The 19,463-nt window shown below is 43.1% G+C and overlaps 1 protein-coding gene across 1 annotated transcript in view; it reads right to left on the bottom strand.

Moving 5' to 3' along the window:
• Nucleotides 1-4,273: 4,273 nt before the first annotated feature.
• LOC121531553 (cGMP-inhibited 3',5'-cyclic phosphodiesterase A-like) overlaps nt 4,274-19,463 on the bottom strand; it is a 262,796-nt gene continuing 247,606 nt past the window's right edge. Inside the window, exons 10-15 of the mRNA XM_041836813.2 lie at nt 19,090-19,203; nt 17,713-17,912; nt 17,237-17,440; nt 14,168-14,329; nt 6,522-6,774; nt 4,274-6,366 (exon numbers count right to left, since the gene is read on the bottom strand). Coding sequence (XP_041692747.1) covers nt 6,059-6,366; nt 6,522-6,774; nt 14,168-14,329; nt 17,237-17,440; nt 17,713-17,912; nt 19,090-19,203 — 1,241 coding nt within the window. The 3' untranslated portion in view covers nt 4,274-6,058. The remainder of the gene's footprint in view (nt 6,367-6,521; nt 6,775-14,167; nt 14,330-17,236; nt 17,441-17,712; nt 17,913-19,089; nt 19,204-19,463) is intronic.

Here is a 19,463-nt window from a genome sequence, read left to right as displayed (position 1 = left end):
TGCATGTTAGCATTTATATTTTTGTTCAGTATATATTTGAATATTCAAGCAGGAAAAAATACACAGAGGCACAAGTATCACAGAAATTAAAGTATTGTAATTCAATGTATTTCACATCACAACATCCACATTGTTCATCTTGTGACAAGTTCTACTGATCTCAAAACATTTCACTGTATAATACACATAATACCAATAGGCACTTCCAGTAATTCTGGCAATATAGTAACTACAGTATAGTGTCTAAATTACAAAATGGTAAAAATAAATAATGTATATCTAAAAGAGTTTTTGTTTTGTTTTAATATTTCTTTACTGTACAGCATATATATTGTACAAAATTGAGCATCAACCAGCAAGGAAATGAATAAGTTTTACTTAACAAATACTGTGTATTATTTATTAAGTGTAAGTATTGCTACATGTGTTAAGTGCAAGGTACTGGCGAGAGAAAACCATTAGTCATTTAATCATCATCATGTGTCAACTACAGTATATAAAAATACAAGTCTCATTTTCTAGTTTAGAGGATTGTAAAGCTTGTTTGGTTCTCATTGTAAAGGATAATACATGTTTTTTCCCCCCAATAATTATGGCAAATAAAGATCAATTTAGACAAAAGAGTACTATGTCACATTGGAACTTTCAAAGATGGGTATTTTGGTATTGGGGTAGGAACTAGGAACTAGTCTTGGCTCCCAGGCTACGCTCAAAAGGTGAGGTGGGAGTCTCTGACAGTCGGACAAATAGGAGGGAGATTGACTGATCAGTGACCACTGTGCCATTGCAAAACCAAATGAGCTGTGTCAAGGTTGCCAAAATGTGACGCATTATTCAAAATAATAAACTGAACTCTACAGTTTTACATGTTTAATGTCTCGTAGTTTTGTGTGCGTCCATCCGATTGGCAGGCCATACTGACAAGAGATCAGAGGGGAAAGTTATTACACACACACACACGTTAAACAATCATTCTGTGGACCATCATGCATCAGGAATTAGAATGTCCAATTAAATTAATAACATGATCATATAAACACATGGGGCTCTACCATAACTAATATTATTTCACAAAACATTCCCAATCTTTTTGAACTTTCTGAAATAAATGAATATTACATATCATATTTCACAGGTGGTGGCAACAGCATCATTTGATATCACAGAAAATGACTGAGACCATATGTTATGCTATGTGTGATAAAGACTTAAACCATATATTGTGCTATGTGTGATAAATGTGATGCAGAATCATATCATGTAAATGGTAACCTGTGTTGCTCACACAGTGTCATTCAGTTCAACTTATAAAGAGCGTATAGAAAGGATAGATGGTAAAGAGGTCAGTGGAATTCGACCAAAATAATGGAAATGCCATGGAAACGCGCGGGGGAAAGATGCCAGGGGGGAAATATCCCGAATCTCCTCATTGACCCCAAAGCAAAATTAGCCTGCATTTAGGCTAGTCTTTATATGTGTATATTAAACATGATGTTGAGGTAAAAATCGGAGTATAATGCTTGTATGGATGTCAACATGTTCATGTCATCATCACCAATCAACTGCATTACAATTAAAAACGACATTGACTACCACCACCGATTTCTGTATGCTAGCTATGCTACCAGCTTACACAAACGGGAGTTAGCATTTAGCAGTCACTTTTTCTAATCCTGAAAAGGGACAACTTCTAAACGTTATGCAGCAAAAACAACCAAATACTTGATATCCAAATCAGACTTTTGGTAACCTCATTGTGGGCCTGTGACAATACATTCTGACGAATTTGACCAATATCCACTTTGTGGGATCAGATTTGTTGAATGTGCCCCAATCCAGCGTCCTTCTTTCCCCCACGGTCTGCATTCCATTGACCTCTTTACTGCATCTATGGTGAAGCCAAGTGTTGCATACAGTGTGACGTTTTTCTCTGAGGAGCATGAATGGATCGATGTTTGTGTCTGTTACTAGAAAGTTATTGGAAGTCCCTTCTATCTGAACATGGGCATTTTGCTACAGGAAGGCTGTGGATTAAACTCTACATAAACCTGGATTCCAATCCAAAAATACATTTTAAAAGGTCCCTTACAACTTACAACCTATAAAGGCTTTATATAGCATACATAACATTTTCATAAGCAATACAACTATACAGCTTTTTCCATATACTGTAGAGTATGCTATCTATGCAGCGCACTAAACAAGTCATCATATCAATAATCTACCATTTTCAATTGGAAGAATTATAAAAACCTGATTGAGAAAGATCATGTAAAAGAATGATGTCAAATTTGGGATGAAAGGAGAAGGAACCCAAAATGTACAAGAAGCACAGGCTACTATTCACCTTACCCAGGTCACCCCCTAAAGCACAGGCTACTATTCACCTTACCCAGGTCGCCCCCTAAAGCACAGGCTACTATTCACCTTACCCAGGTCATCCCCTAAAGCACAGGCTACTATACACCTTGCCCAGGTCACCCCCTTAAGCACAGGCTACTATTCACCTTACCCAGGTCACCCCCTGAAGCACAGGCTACTATTCACCTTACCCAGGTCACCCCCTAAAGCATAGGCTACTATTCACCTTACCCAGGTCGCCCCGAAAAGCACAGGCTACTATTCACCTTACCCAGGTCGCCCCCTAAAGCACAGGCTACTATTCACCTTACCCAGGTCGCCCCGAAAAGCACAGGCTACTATTCACCTTACCCAGGTCGCCCCCTAAAGCACAGGCTGCTATTCACCTTACCCAGGTCATCCCCTAAAGCACAGGCTACTATTCACCTTACCCAGGTCGCCCCCTAAAGCACAGGCTACTATTCACCTTACCCAGGTCATCCCCTAAAGCACAGGCTACTATTCACCTTACCCAGGTCGCCCCCTAAAGCACAGGCTACTATTCACCTTACCCAGGTCGCCCACTAAAGCATACACAGTGTTTATAGTATAGTGTTTGGCAGCAGTACACAGAGAAGAGCCTTGTCATTGAGCTGTTGTGTGTACTGTTATTTACGGTGGGAACATTGTGTGTTCGCATGTTAATAGAAGGCTAATAGAAGGAGAGGGGCGAGGTGGATTAGGAGGGGACATGAGAATATTGCCACAGGCAGAGAGGAAAGCCAGTTGTATACCTCTATAGTTCAAAGCCATGTGTATACCTCTATAGTTCAAAGCCAGTTGTATACCTCCATAGTTCAAAGCCAGTTGTATACCTCTATAGTTCAAAGCCAGTTGTATACCTCCATAGTTCAAAGCCAGTTGTATACCTCTATAGTTCAAAGCCAGTTGTATACCTCCATAGTTCAAAGCCAGTTCTATACCTCTATAGTTCAAAGCCAGTTGTATACCTCTATAGTTCAAAGCCAGTTGTATACCTCCATAGTTCAAAGCCAGTTGTATACCTCCATAGTTCAAAGCCAGTTGTATACCTCTATAGTTCAAAGCCAGTTGTATACCTCTATAGTTCAAAGCCAGTTGTATACCTCTATAGTTCAAAGCCATTTGTATACCTCCATAGTTCAAAGCCAGTTGTATACCTCTATAGTTCAAAGCCATTTGTATACCTCTATAGTTCAAAGCCAGTTGTATACCTCTATAGTTCAAAGCCAGTTGTATACCTCTATAGTTCAAAGCCAGTTGTATACCTCCATAGTTCAAAGCCAGTTGTATACCTACATAGTTCAAAGCCAGTTGTATACCTCTATAGTTCAAAGCCAGTTGTATACCTCCATAGTTCAAAGCCAGTTGTATACCTCTATAGTTCAAAGCCATTTGTATACCTCTATAGTTCAAAGCCAGTTGTATACCTACATAGTTCAAAGCCAGTTGTATACCTACATAGTTCAAAGCCAGTTGTATACCTCTATAGTTCAAAGCCAGTTGTATACCTCCATAGTTCAAAGCCAGTTGTATACCTCTATAGTTCAAAGCCATTTGTATACCTCTATAGTTCAAAGCCAGTTGTATACCTCTATAGTTCAAAGCCAGTTGTATACCTCTATAGTTCAAAGCCAGTTGTATACCTCCATAGTTCAAAGCCAGTTGTATACCTACATAGTTCAAAGCCAGTTGTATACCTACATAGTTCTATAGTCTATACATCTGACTGCTGGCAGATGTCCATGCGTTTCCTAGAACATTGCAATGTGCGTCAAGAAGTGGGGTACGTCCCAAATGGCACCCTATTCCCTGTATAGTGCACTACTTTTGACCAGAGCTCTGCTCGCTCTACAAAGGGAATAGGGTGTCATTTAGTATGAAAATGTCTGAACTCACTAACTGTGAGTCGCTCTGGATAAGAGCGTCTGCTAAAATGACTAAGAAATAAAAAAATAAATTAGGATGCAGGCTGGCTGTCAATGCTAGGATCATTTTGTGCTACTCTGCTCTCTCCCTAAAAAAAAATCACCTCACAGTAAATGGTTCCTCCTTGTATGGCTTAGAGATTGTATACTGCATGTGTGTGTTTGCTCCTGTATTACCGTGTATCTGTAGGTCATTGTTGTAAATGAGAATGTGTTCTCAATGACTTACCTGGTTAAAAAAAGGCAAAATAAAATAACTATGTGTGTGTGTGTTGGGGGGGGTGGGGGTGGGGGGTGTTACTGAAACGAGAATCAATAGTCAATAAGTAGTAAAAACAGTATTTTGTCTCCTGTTGATCTACGTAATCAGTTGATCTGGTAGTAGCGGAAGAATCCTATCTTTATAATAATAATAATAATAATATCCCACTTAGCAGACGCTCTTATCCAAAGCGACTTACAGTCGAACCCACTACCCTGGCGTTACAAGCGCCGTGCTCTACCAGCTGAGCTACAGAGGACCATCTTTTGAGTTAGGTTGAGGAACTTATCATGTGCCTTATAGTCATGGGACTACATTATTAGCAGACACACTAGCCTGTTTTCTTCAGTGTATTAGAGAAACACTCATAGGAGCTACAGTATCCTAACGTATCCTTTTCTGACTCCTTTCTTGACCTTTAGCGTGTTCCAACCTCCTCTGAACCAAGCCGTTGGTCAAATCTAAGTGGAGTACATCACATGAGCAATGTTACCTGCGGATGGTTCTGCTGATGTCATAGGTCATCGAGGGGCCTTAAAGTGGGGGGCTACACCGACCGTTTCGGTTTTTCAGTAAAAAACTAAAGATGGCTAGAGGGCATGCTTGCTGTTGTGTGCTACAGAGTATAGGTGTGAGATGCAATATGGAATCAATTAAATAACATTAATAAGCTGGAACATGTAGATTTGTAGGGAGCTGGTCAGTCTAATCTTTCCCTTCTCAATCCACATAGTAAAAATAAAACCATATTACTGAGACTTATCAGACCCAGACAAAATACTTAAAATACCCCCCTAAACAAAACACACGTGAGTACAGGTGAATGTGATGTTTAAGTATAATTGCATTTAGAAAATATTTCTTATATATAAATTGGCAGCAGTCTCTGCAGTCCGTTGTTTACACAATGGGTTTGAGGTCTTCATGACCAAGTCTTGATCCACTCTTGACGGTAGCAAAAAGAGTCTGTATGTTTCGTGATCTCTTATACCAGTTAGTTACGTACAGTATATGATCCTGTAGGATATTGTAATAATGGACAGTTCCTCAAGAGGACGGATGACTGAGTTTACTGAACCTGACCATTCTTTGTTTTTATATATAAAATGTGTAAAACACAAGTAAATATCCCCCACCCTCTGTTACATTTTCATTAGGCACAATTTCCCAAACTTCTACAGTGTTGTGTCTAAGTGAATGTGCTGGCAACAAAAAAAAAATAAACAGTCAGTCTGTTTGTCAATAGGATAGAAAAAGTAATTTCACGTTCTGGCTCGGGCCAATGGCTGCCTTGTTTCATTCCCATGAGCCTTTGGTTCTTGCTATCTGGGATCCTTGGGACATCCCTACCCCATTTAAGTTGACATTTAAATTGGTTAAGGTAAGGGTTATGGTTATGGTTATGGTTAGGGTAGGGGTTAAGGTTAGGATTTAGGGTAGCAACATCCCAAGGATCCCGAATAGCACTCACCATGAGCATTTGAGGCCCTCACTCTGGCGACGCCTCTTCTTCTGCAGGTTCAGACTCGTCCTGCGGGGGCGCTGGCCACTCCTCATCTACTTCCTCCTCTGGCCCCTCCCCTTCCTCTTCTGGCTCCTCCTCCTCCTCCACTACATCCTCCCTGCTCCCTGGCTCCTCCTCCTCCTCGTGGATGGATAGGATTGGCTCAGCTACATTGTTTTGCTTGGGGGTTTCCTCTGCGATCACCTTCTTCCACATCTCGTGGTTGTCCATCAGGTGCTGGGTGATCTGACAGAACACTTTCCTCCTCTTCTTGGGAGCTGCTTTCTCTTTCTCTACAGAAGGGTTTTGAAAAAAAATATACACTTGTCTTTTCATGCATTGATTCACATAAATTAGCTTTCTGCCTAAATCTGGCACATTAATGTGCATTGTCCCTGTCAACTACACCAAGTAAAGGAAAGGAAACAGATGTGAGTAACAATCTTACGCGATGCCTCCGAGCTAGTCGACCCATCTTCATCCTCTGTCGTATCCTCCTCCTCCTCCTCGTGCTCCTCCTCTTCCTCCTCCTCGGGGTTAGGTTCCACCCAACGTCCAGGCATGAGTGCTGCGGAGTCGTATGAGTTACAGAGCGGTCCTACGATGTGGGTGATGAAGGACTCCTGGAGCTTAGCCAGCTGGGGAGCAGAGCGGTCCATGAAAGGGCTGATGGGAAGGCCCTGGCTGGACTCCTCGTCACCCTGTGGAAGAGGTGATGACACGTTCACTTTTTAGAATCAGAGGACTTTATTGTCTCGCAACAAATGGTTGCTAGGAGGTTTTTTGGTTCTATAGTCAAGAGATAAAAAAAAACATTTAACATCTGTAGGCTACAGATAGCATCATGTCACGTGGGGTGATCAATGATGATTACACACGATAAGGAATTCACTCACTGCTCTAGAATGTAGCGAAATATGGATACATTCAAGAGGGTGCTAATAAATTAATGTCTAAATGTAGTTCTGTCATTTCGAATCACATACAATTAATAATTACATTGTCCTCTACAATATTATAACCTTCATATGCTTGTACTTAAAGGTTGGGTAATTAAGAATTTTGTCCACAAATGTACCGAAATGTCTATTATATGTAAATATTTTATGATTAGTATATGCCATAATGTAGTCATTTTGTTAGATAATTCTCCCTATTAGCTGAAATCACGCTAGCTGTTCAGTCCAAACAGATTCACAAATCACAGGAATTTGTCGTGCAATGCAGACATTGTCTCCCTCCGAGGCATGTGTTGCTAGGCAACCCCCCTGCTCCGTGGCTAAAGCCAGTGTGAGAAACGTACTAACAAAAGATTGTGCTATGAAAAAAAAAAAAAAACTGCACTCTGACCCACAAAACATATTTGCTAGATTCATGATAGTGTTGTTAGACAAATCACAGAAAGTGAACTTCAAAGCGTGATGTAGTTTTGTTGTAATTTGCAGCTGTTGTTGGTAAGTAATGTATCTGCTAGCTTCTGACATTACTTACTGCATCTTTATCCGTGTTGATTACATTAACTGCCCAGTGAAAATATTACTTTTAAAAGTTAATATTCTGTTAACTCATATCCAAATAATGTTGACTTGTCCTATACTAGTATTTGTGGCCAAAGCATAAATTGGAAAAAAAACACTTTAAAAAACCTTTCTCAAACAGACTGTTTATATAAAATACTTGCTATTTCCTCATAGAACATAATGTCATCATCACCAATATTTTTAATGACCAGAATACGCCCACACCCTTCCAACACAGAAAATCTGCTTCATAACATACTTAATTACCACTGGAAAAACTGGGCAGTTACTTTAAATAAGAACGTTCATTTGTTGTGACCGCTGCTCTTGGTTGTATCTCTTCTATTTTTTGGTGTTGGGAGTTGGTAACATTTGGAGGTGTTTCCGTGCTTTGGACCAATCAAAATCAACTCGATACCTTCGTCATGTTTATCTCCAGATCCGTGGCTTTTGATTCCTCTCACCCCTGTCAATCAACCTTGAGAGGGGCTGTTTCTATGGTGATTTAAAGGGGACACTCCGAAATACACCATGAAACTTGAGCGTGTCGAGCGGATCATGTTTGTCAAGTCGTTGGTCACCGCCTTTCAAAGTGTGTTGCATTATGAAAATGTATGCACTCACTAACTGTAAGTCGCTCTGGATAAGAGCGTCTGCTAAATGACTGAAATGTAAAAAATTATGGTTATAAAATTTTTCTAATTTCAACACGTCAACTGCATGAACTTTACAAAAATCATGTGATCAAAGGTCATGCAGCTTTTGATGAAGTTGCCTTCAAGTCGCTGCAGCTGCTCCTCACCATCACCTGCATTGTGGGAGGCACCTTTGTCAACCAATCATTAGGGTGTTTTGGTTTGAAAACGTGACTGAAATAGGAACTTTGCAGTGATTCTAAAGCTGAAGGGGATACAAATGAAAGTGATATTTGAGACCTCTCTCTAACCAATTAATTAACCAATTAACACACGTTATGTTTTCAGTTTGTCAGTGTATGATATGGGGATATAGAATGTTTATTTCAACATTTATACAGAAAAACTTTTATAAACAATTGCAGCTATGTTGACACTGCCATGTTGATCTGAGACCACTACAGTGTCCGACTTTCGGCTATCAGAGATGCACCTCCCCTGACTTCACTCGCCGACCTTCTTCTACAGTTGGCTTCGTTAGGCTTACCGCTCGAACACACCCATTGCCTTCAGGGAAGTTAGATATTGAAATTCAGTCTGTTAGCTTTGTAAATGAATATATAGCCCAATTTTATTTTGTACAAAGCGGATTTCATTTAGAAATAGCATGTGTTATCACACACAAAGCTGCTTGTTAGCTTGTCAGTTGACGTTCGAAGTTAGCGCCGTTTCGCCCTCGGAGCAGTGACAGAGTTCTATTGAGCAGCGACCACTTTTTGACCGTGGCAATAATGACATTCTATTCACTCTAATAATGCTAAATTATTACATTTACATTTACATTTTAGTCATTTAGCAGACGCTCTAATCCAGAGCGATTTACAGTTAGTGAATACATATTTTTTTATACTGGCCCCCCGTGGGAATTGAACCCACAACCCTGGCGTTGCAAATGCCATGCTCTATCAACTGAGCTCCATCCCTGCCGGCCATTCCCTCCCCTACCCTGGACGACGCTGGGCCAATTGTGCGCCGCCCATGAGTCTCCCGGTCGCGGCCGGCTGCGACAGAGCCTGGATTAAATTGTCTGTATTTTTTAACCATATATGGTAGAGACATAGGGTTTGGACTATTGTTTTTCTATTGCAATCCTCTATTGAATGAACATATTTTTTATAAACATTGCATGAAAAAATAATTTTATGGGTGAACACCTGACAGTATAGGCGTATAAATCAAATATTTTAAATCTCCACAGTTTCACATTATGTGAAAATAAATATGCTAGTTACACAACACACAGGCTAGTCCATCTCATATCTTCCTCAGTGACACACTGTGGACTTTACAGAGCAATGCGTGCCGTCTAGGACCAGATGTAAATGGCCAACAACCACACAGCAAGGTCTCCCGGTTGCCACGGAAACAGGCCTTGTGAGTGTCAGCAACCACGCCATCAGAGTACTAAACTATAGAGTGTGTTCATGTATCCACCAGGCAGGAGCTATTTTCATCTAAAGGCACAAAGAGGAAAAAAAGGTATGAAAAATGGGGGGGGGGTCTGTGATTAGATGGGATTTACATGGGTTTAGATTGTTTCCTTCTCTCTCAAGAGTCTCCTGCTGCACCCCCAAACCCACCCCCCCACCCCCCCTAGGATTGTCTGGCTTGTTGGTTGTAGTCACTGAGAGGTACTGTGGACAGTGGGGCAGGTGACTGGGATGGCAGTTAGAAGATGGAGGAAGAAGCAAGCAACCCACGTAGTCAGTCATCACTGGTTCTTTCTCAATTGTACATTTGGAATACTAAGAAAACATTTTCTGTGGTGGACATGCATGTGTGTGTGTGTGTGTGTGTGTGTGTGTGTGTGTGTGTGTGTGTCACAGGCTTGCGACAGAACACCCCACACATTGGCTCCAAGGCCGTTGTCTGTCTGTCTGTCTGTCTGTCTGTCTGTCTGTCTGTCTGTCTGTCTGTCTGTCTGTCTGTCTGTCTGTCTGTCTGTCTGTCTGTCTGTCTGTCTGTCTGTCTGCCTGCCTGCATGTCTGCCTGCCTGCCTGCCTGCCTGTCTGTCTGCCTGCCTGCCTGCCTGCCTGCCTGCCTGCCTGTCTGTCTGCCTGCCTGCCTGTCTGTGTAATCACTGCTTCTCCTCCACCTGAATGGGAGAGCCGGTTGCCTGGCAACCCAACAGCGTCATCATCACCATATTCAATCCTATCCATCATTGGGGTCATTGTCACTGAAGGCTTCTGGAGTACACACTGTTCTTCTACACTATGAAGGAGGCTTGGCATATCTGGTGTCCTATTTCCTATTGCCGTAAATATAAATAATTGTCATAAAAGTGATTGGCCATGGCAGAAGAACTGATGCATATTCCTTATCAGAGAATTTCAGTCAGAACTGATGCATATTCCTTATCAGAGAATTTCAGTCAGAACTGATGCATATTCCTTATCAGAGAATTTCAGTCGTGCAACATATGTCATATGTCGTCATACAGTGGGGAAAAAAAGTATTTAGTCAGCCACCAATTGTGCAAGTTCTCCCACTTAAAAAGATGAGAGAGGCCTGTAATTTTCAACATAGGTACACGTCAACTATGACAGACAAATTGAGAAACAAAATTCCAGAAAATCACATTGTAGGATTTTTTATGAATTTATTTGCAAATTATGGTGGAAAATAAGTATTTGGTCAATAACAAAAGTTTCTCAATACTTTGTTATATACCCTTTGTTGGCAATGACACAGGTCAAACGTTTTCTGTAAGTCTTCACAAGGTTTTCACACACTGTTGCTGGTATTTTGGCCCATTCCTCCATGCAGATCTCCTCTAGAGCAGTGATGTTTTGGGGCTGTCGCTGGGCAACACGGACTTTCAACTCCCCTCCAAAGATTTTCTATGGGGTTGAGATCTGGAGACTGGCTAGGCCACTCCAGGACCTTGAAATGCTTCTTACGAAGCCACTCCTTCGTTGCCCGGGCGGTGTGTTTGGGATCATTGTCATGCTGAAAGACCCAGCCACGTTTCATCTTCAATGCCCTTGCTGATGGAAGGAGGTTTTCACTCAAAATCTCACGATACATGGCCCCATTCATTCTTTCCTTTAAACAGATCAGTCGTCCTGGTCCCTTTGCAGAAAAAAAGCCCCAAAGCATGATGTTTCCACCCCCATGCTTCACAGTAGGTATGGTGTTCTTTGGATGCAACTCAGCATTCTTTGTCCTCCAAACACGACGAGTTGAGTTTTTACCAAAAAGTTATATTTTGGTTTCATCTGACCATACGACATTCTCCCAATCCTCTTCTGGATCATCCAAATGCACTCTAGCAAACTTCAGACGGGCCTGGACATGTACTGGCTTAAGCAGGGGGACACGTCTGGCACTGCAGGATTTGAGTCCCTGGCGGCGTAGTGTGTTACTGATGGTAGGCTTTGTTACTTTGGTCCCAGCTCTCTGCAGGTCATTCACTAGGTCCCCCCGTGTGGTTCTGGGATTTTTGCTCACCGTTCTGTTGATCATTTTGACCCCACGGGGTGAGATCTTGCGTGGAGCCCCAGATCGAGGGAGATTATCAGTGGTCTTGTATGTCTTCCATTTCCTAATAATTGCTCCCACAGTTGATTTCTTCAAACCAAGCTGCTTACCTATTGCAGATTCAGTCTTCCCAGCCTGGTGCAGGTCTGCAATTTTGTTTCTGGTGTCCTTTGACAGCTCTTTGGTCTTGGCCATAGTGGAGTTTGGAGTGTGACTGTTTGAGGTTGTGGACAGGTGTCTTTTATACTGATAACAAGTTCAAACAGGTGCCATTAATACAGGTAACGAGTGGAGGACAGAGGAGCCTCTGAAAGAAGAAGTTACAGGTCTGTGAGAGCCAGAAATCTTGCTTGTTTGTAGGTGACCAAATACTTATTTTCCACCATAATTTGCAAATAAATTCATTAAAAATCCTACAATGTGATTTTCTGGATTTTATTTTCTCATTTTGTCATTTACAGGCCTCTCTCATCTTTTTAAGTGGGAGAACTTGCACAATTGGTGGCTGACTAAATACTTTTTTCCCCCACTGTATGTCCTCCTGTCACACAGAACACACATGAAGTCATCACGCAGTTTGAACATACATAAATAAATAGAATCTGATTGTCTATGGATGTCATATGTGTCACGTGTGCTATCATGGTGAATCCAAACCATCGCCTCGGGATTGAAAGCACGTCACATATTTTACTCCCACATGTGTATGTGTGTGTGTATGTGTGAGTGTGTGAGTGTGTATGTGTGTGACCTGAAAATGAGAAACTGGAAGGAAAAAACACACACACACACTGACTATTAATTTCACCTGTTCATACCTGCTCCTTACATACACAGAGTGTACAAAACATTATGAACACATTCCTAATATTGAGTTGATATTAAAAATCCTTCTTTAACCTGTCTCCTCCCCGTCATCTACACTGATTGAAGTGGATTTAACAAGTGACATCAATAAGGGATCATAGCTTTCACCTGGATTCACCTGGTCAGTCTATGTAATGGAAAGAGCAGGTGTTCCTAATGCTTTGTACACTCAGTGTGTGTTTCAGATCTGCATGGGCTAGGGTTTAGGGTCTAGGGTGCATGGGGTAGGGTGAAGGGGCTAGGGTGTAAGGGCTAGGGTGTAGAGGCTAGAATGTAGGGGCTAGGGTGTAAGGGCTAGGGTGTAGGGGTTAGAGTGTATGGGGTAGGGTGAAGGGGCTAGGGTGTAAGGGCTAGGGTGTAGGGGCTAGGGTGTACGGGCTAGAGTGTAGGGGCTAGGGTGTAGGGGCTAGGGTATAGGGGCTAGAGTGTAGGGGCTAGAGTGTAGGGGATAGGGTGTAGGGGCTAGAGTGTAGGGGCTAGGGTGAAGGGGCTAGGGTATAGGGGCTAGAGTGTAGGGGCTAGGGTGTAGGGGCTAGGGTGTACGGGATAGGGTGTAGGGGCTAAAGTTTAGGTGCTAAGGAGTAGGGGCTAGGGTGTAAGGGCTAGGGTGTAGGGGCTAGGGTGTAGGGGCTAGAGTGTAGGGGCTAGAGTGTAGGGGCTAGGGTGTAGGGGCTAGGGTGTAGGGGCTAGAGTGTAGGGGCTAGGGTGTAGGGGCTAGAGTGTAGGGGCTAGGGTGTAGGGGCTAGAGTGTAGGGGCTAGAGTGTAGGGGCTAGGGTGTAGAGGCTAGGGTGTAGGGGCTAGGGTGTAGGGGCTAGGGTGTAGGGACTAGGGTGTAGGGGCTAGGGTATAGGGGCTAGAGTGTAGGGGCTAGGGTGTAGGGGCTAGGGTGTAGGGGATAGGGTGTAGGGGCTAAAGTTTAGGTGCTAAGGAGTAGGGGCTAGGGTGTAGGGGCTAGGGTGTAGGGGCTAGAGTGTAGGGGCTATAGTGTAGGGGCTAGGGTGTAGGGGCTAGGGTGTAGGGGCTAGGGTGTAGGGGATAGGGTATAGGGGCTAGAGTGTAGGGGCTAGGGTGTAGGGGCTAGGGTGTAGGGGATAGGGTGTAGGGGCTAAAGTTTAGGTGCTAAGGAGTAGGGGCTAGGGTGTAGGGGCTAGGGTGTAGGGGCTAGGGTGTAGGGGCTAGAGTGTAGGGGCTAGAGTGTAGGGGCTAGGGTGTAGGGGCTAGGGTGTAGGGGCTAGGGTGTAGGGGCTAGGGTGTAGGGGCTAGGGTGTAGGTGCTGGGGTGTAGGGACTAGGGTGTAGGGGCTAGGGTGTAGGGGATAGGGTGTAGGGGCTAAAGTTTAGGTGCTAAGGAGTAGGGGCTAGGGTGTAGGGGCTAGGGTGTAGGGGCTAGGGTGTAGGGGCTAGGGTGTAGGGGCTAGAGTTTGATTTGGATCTCACCTGTTCATAGAACTCATTGGGCGATGCCCTCAATCCACTGTAGATGCAGGTCCTTGTGTTTCTGTGTGTGTGAGATAGAGAGAGAATCTGACCTGTTCATAGAACTCATCGACGATGCCCTTGGTCCACTGTAGGTGCAGGTCCTTGTGTTTCAGTGGGCCGTTGATGTCAGCTAGCTTGATGCACATCTGACACACCAGCAGTCTGTCGTTCTCATTGGACCAATCAATACCCCTTGTGACGTCATCACCTACCTATAGTAACAGACAGAGACAAAATATGTTGCTTTATAAAATGCTTTGTGAACTTATATGGTACCAGCAGGGGACGTACAATACCTTGAATCTATCACACATCTGAAAAAAAAGATATACACGCAGTTCAATAACATGGTAAATCAGTTGTCATTTAACGAAGAATGTAAAATTGAAATTGAATTCCTGATTAAGAATTACATGGCTCCAACGTTCCCTATTTTGGACTCTGCCTTTAATCCCCACCTTTCAATATGTACACTACATTTTAGTCATTTAGCAGACGGTCTTATCCAGAGTACATACATTTTCCTACTGGCCCCCCCGTGGGAATCGAACTCACAACCCTGGCAAGTGCCATGCTCTACCAACTGAGCTACACGGGAACTACACAACCATTAAAAAGTTTGGGGTCACTTAGAAATGTCCTTGTTTTTGAAAGAAAAGCAAATGTTTTGTCCATTAAAATAACATCAAATTGATCAGAAATACAGTGTAGACATTGTTAATGTTGTAAATGGCTATTGTAGCTGGAAACTGCTGATTTTTTATGGAATATTTACATAGGCGTACAGAGGCCCATTATACACTAGTGTCTAGTTTGAGAAACAAGAAGCCATATCTCAGACTGGCAAATAAAAAGAAAAGATTAAGATGGGCAGTCTGAGATATGGCTTTCTCTTTGCAACTCTGCCTAGAAGGTCAGCATCCCGGAGTCGCCTCTTCACTGTTGACGTTGAGACTGGTGTTTTGCGGGTACGATTTAATGCTGCCAGTTGAGGACCTGTGAGGCGCCTGTTTCTCAAACTAGACATTCTAATGTATTTGTCCTTTTGCTCAGTTGTGCACCGGGGCCTCCCACTCCTCTTTCTATTCTGGTTAGAGCCAGTTTGCGCTGTTCTGTGAAGGGAGTAGTACACAGCGTTGTACGAGATCTTCAGTTTCTTGGCAATTTCTCGCATAGAATAGCCTTAATTTCTCAGAACAAGAATAGACTGACGAGTTTCAGAAGAAAGTTATTTGTTTCTGGCCATTTTGAGCCTGTAATCGAACCCACAATTGCTGATGCTCCAGATACTTAACTAGTCTCAAGAAGGCCAGTTTTATTGCCTCTTTAATCAGCACAACAGTTTTCAGCTGTGCTAACAGAATTGCGAAAAGGGTTTTCTAATGATCAATTAGCCTTTTAAAATAAAAAACTTGGATTAGCAAACATAACGTGCCATTGGAACTCTGGACTGATGGTTGCTGATAATGGGCCTCTGTACGCCTATGTAGATATTCCATTAAACATTTGCAGTTTCCAGCTACAATAGCCATTTACAACATTAACAATGTCTACACTGTATTTCTGATCAATTTAATGTTATTTTAATGGACAAAAAAATTGCTTTTCTTTCGAAAACAAGGACATTTCCAATTGACCCCAAACTTTTGAACAGTAGTGTATCTGTTCTGTGCTGTGAAATTGCCTAAATGATTTTGACCTTTTAAAATGAACAATTAAGTTGATTAATTATCTTCTCCAAAACCCTTTTCTTTTTTGAATGTATTGGTTATGTCTAGGTAGGCCTAATGAGTGTTGGAGACCCAGGAGAACAGAAAAGACTCCTGTTAGCTTCTTATCATGCTAACTCAATAACCTCTAGGTTACACACACACACACACACACACACACACACACACACACACACACACACACACACACACACACACACACACTGAATGGGCATAACACTGCTGGCGTTAGTGGCAGGCCAGCAATCCGTTGTATAACTGGCAGTGCCTAACTATCACCAGCTTTAGTGCAGCACAGTGGAAAGGCTTTAGTACAGCACAGTGGAAAGGCTTTAGTACAGCACAGTGGAAAGGCTTTAGTACAGCACAGTGGAAAGGCTTTAGTACAGCACAGTGGAAAGGCTTTAGTGCAGCACAGTGGAAAGGCTTTAGTACAGCACAGTGGAAAGGCTTTAGTACAGCACAGTGGAAAGGCTTTAGTACAGCACAGTGGAAAGGCTTTAGTACAGCACAGTGGAAAGGCTTTAGTACAGCACAGTGGAAAGGCTTTAGTACAGCACAGTGGAAAGGCTTTAGTACAGCACAGTGGAAAGGCTTTAGTACAGCACAGTGGAAAGGCTTTAGTACAGCACAGTGGAAAGGCTTTAGTACAGCACAGTGGAAAGGCTTTAGTACAGCACAGTGGAAAGGCTTTAGTACAGCACAGTGGAAAGGCTTTAGTACAGCACAGTGGAAAGGCTTTAGTACAGCACAGTGGAAAGGCTTTAGTACAGCACAGTGGAAAGGCTTTAGTACAGCACAGTGGAAAGGCTTTAGTACAGCACAGTGGAAAGGCTTTAGTGCAGCACAGTGGAAAGGCTTTAGTACAGAACAGTGGAAAGGCTTTAGTACAGCACAGTGGAAAGGCTCAGTCCCCACCAATGTTAGCTGCAGAATACAGACTGCAAATATGATTTGCTGAAAAGCTGCGGGTTAGAGCCTTCTATTCTTATGGGTTAGTTAAGAGATGTAATGAGAATATGATGAGGATATTTAAGGTCCAGAAATGTACTGGCACACTGGATACTGTTCCTCAAAAGCCTTTTAAAACAACATCTAACTGATTTTCTAGAACACTTAGGTTTGACTCCATGCTATTGCGATAGTGTAACAGACCAACGTGGACAGAGAGTGAGCTGTAATGAGGGCTCGTTGAATCTGCAGTGCAAACCTGCACCACAAAAACCAGGGGTAGGCAGCAGAACTCTCACATACAACATGTATGTAATGTGTATGTATGTAACATAGCTGAAGAGATCTTAGACTCAAATCAAAAACACAGGTTTACGGTCTGTGAACACTCCAAAGATTATTCGTTTTAATTAATGAATTGATTGAAATTGGTTTTACCTTGGCATTGAACTCTGCCAGGAAGTCAAAGTGTTTCTTGAGGTCGGTGGCAAGGATGGCCTCTATGACCAGAAAGCGGAAGCGTTTGAACTCCACGTGGTCCAGGTTGACCAGGAAGTTATACTCTGGACGGGACATGAACAGGTTCCAGGCCGAGGCAGCGTGGTGGTTCTCGAGCACCGACCTGTCGTTATACAACACTGCCTGGAGAGGGGAAGATAGGATGCGAGAGAATTAGTGCTGAGGTGGTAACCAGACACATTTAACTAAATTCTAACCTGGTCAGAGGACTGCCCATGCTGTTCCACAACACATAACAACAGCAATCCAAGTTATTTTCAGTGTTGTACCACTACTTTCCTTATCCCTGAAATAAAATCTCTGCTCTCCCTGCAGACAACAGTTCAACGTATGACTCTGAGGGTTTTGTTGTTCACTTGAGGAGCCTGAAGGGCTTTGACAGAGAGGAGGAGTACCTGTGGTGCGCTTGTGGCCACCAGGAAGGCGTTGGTCCTCCCAGGGTGGTCGTAGTCATGCATGGCTGCTGCCACGTACAGCGCCATGAGCTCCAGGGCGGGGATGAGCCCCGACAGGCAGCCATACCCGTCCTCCGACACACTGTAGGTCTTCGACACCAGGTAGCCCATGTGACTGTGTGTGATGCCGCTGTCAGAGTCTGGGAGAGCCGAGGGGAAAGAGAGCGAGAGATAGGGAGAGAGAGAGAGAGAGAGAGAGAGAGAGAGAGAGAGGAGAGGAGAGGGGGGGGGGGGGGGAGAGAGAGAGAGAGAGAGAGAGAGAGAGAGAGAGAGAGAGACAGAGACAGAGAGAGAGAGAGAGAGAGAGAGAGAGAGAGAGAGAGAGAGAGAGAGAGAGAGAGAGAGAGAGAGAGAGAGGAGCGGAGTGTGAGTAGCAGTCTGATTCACACCATTGTTCCAACCTGAACCACACTGCAACGGCTCAGGTAGTTTCTTTTCACATTGTCCTTTCCAGCACATTTCCAGACACTATGGTGAATGCGTAACCAGGCCAGTGCAGTACAGCTCAGCACGGTTTGGCTCAGTAGGGTGAAAAGTGTACCAGCCAGCACCCTCAAAGGCCCCAAAATCTCAACCTCTAAATCCACTTATGCTCGGATCAAAGAGTTGGTGCACTAAGGCATATAAATTAGGTTATGAAAATCAGGGGTTGGGAGAACTTTAATCTGGTTGCAATTTCATGCCCGCTCATGCATCGCTAAACTTCAAATAGTATTTGGTACACAGAGACGGCGTCCCAAATGGCACCCTATTCCCTTTAAAGTGCACTAGTTTTGACTAGAGCCCTGGGCCTTGGTCAAAAGTAGTGCACTATATAGGGAATAGGGTGCCATTTGGGGGCATTTGGGACGCAGGCAGAAGCTGAGCCCCCAGTCTGAGACCATTGATGTAACTGTAACAAACATTCCAATGTGTTGTTCTTAATGAGATGACTTCCAAAGAGTAATGAGAGGTGGAGGTATAGGCTTGGTTAAATGAATGGTAAAAGTTAATCTGATTGTTACAAATTCTATTAAGCGTCTTGATATAGCAATTTGTTAATAAATATACTTGACTCTTAAGTCTCTTCGATTTGTATAAAATCTCGATCTTCCTCAAGTTGACAACCATAACTAACATAATGATGTTACGTTCAAAACAGCATTTTATAAAAAATAAAAAAAACTGTTGGTCGTCTTCTAATACAGTCCCAAACATGTCAAAATTCTAGATCTCAATAAATAATGCTTTTCAATCTCCTGATGCCAAATCAAGCAAGAGCAAGAAGTGTCATTATGATAAAATTCAGCCTGCATTCAATTAAACCCTGGTACCCACCTGAGTCGCTTGCAGAGCAATGGTCGGTGACGAGGCTGGGCAGACCTGGCACGGCCTGGGTGGTGAGGTACCAGACTGCATGGAGCACGTCTGTAGCATGGATTCTGTTGTGATCTGGATTGATTGATTTAAAAAACAACCTTTATTGGTGCAATTCAATATATTTACCAAGACTAGAGAGTGAAAGGGGGAGAATATGAGACATTTCAGTAGTGATAATATCCACTAGGGCACACTGTTTATGTTTCTAGTGTGGGGTAAAAATGAATGGAGAGACAGTACCGTAAACTTGTGTGAATGGAGAGTGGAAAGAAATATGGTGTAACATCGCCCTCTTGTGGTTTACTGCTGATATTATACTTTTAACTCAACTT

This window comes from Coregonus clupeaformis, chromosome 19 (genome assembly GCF_020615455.1).
Source record: "Coregonus clupeaformis isolate EN_2021a chromosome 19, ASM2061545v1, whole genome shotgun sequence".
Classification (NCBI taxonomy): Eukaryota; Metazoa; Chordata; class Actinopteri; order Salmoniformes; family Salmonidae; genus Coregonus; species Coregonus clupeaformis.
Note: the sequence above shows the minus strand (reverse complement) of the source record. Positions and strands in the feature narration are given on the sequence as shown.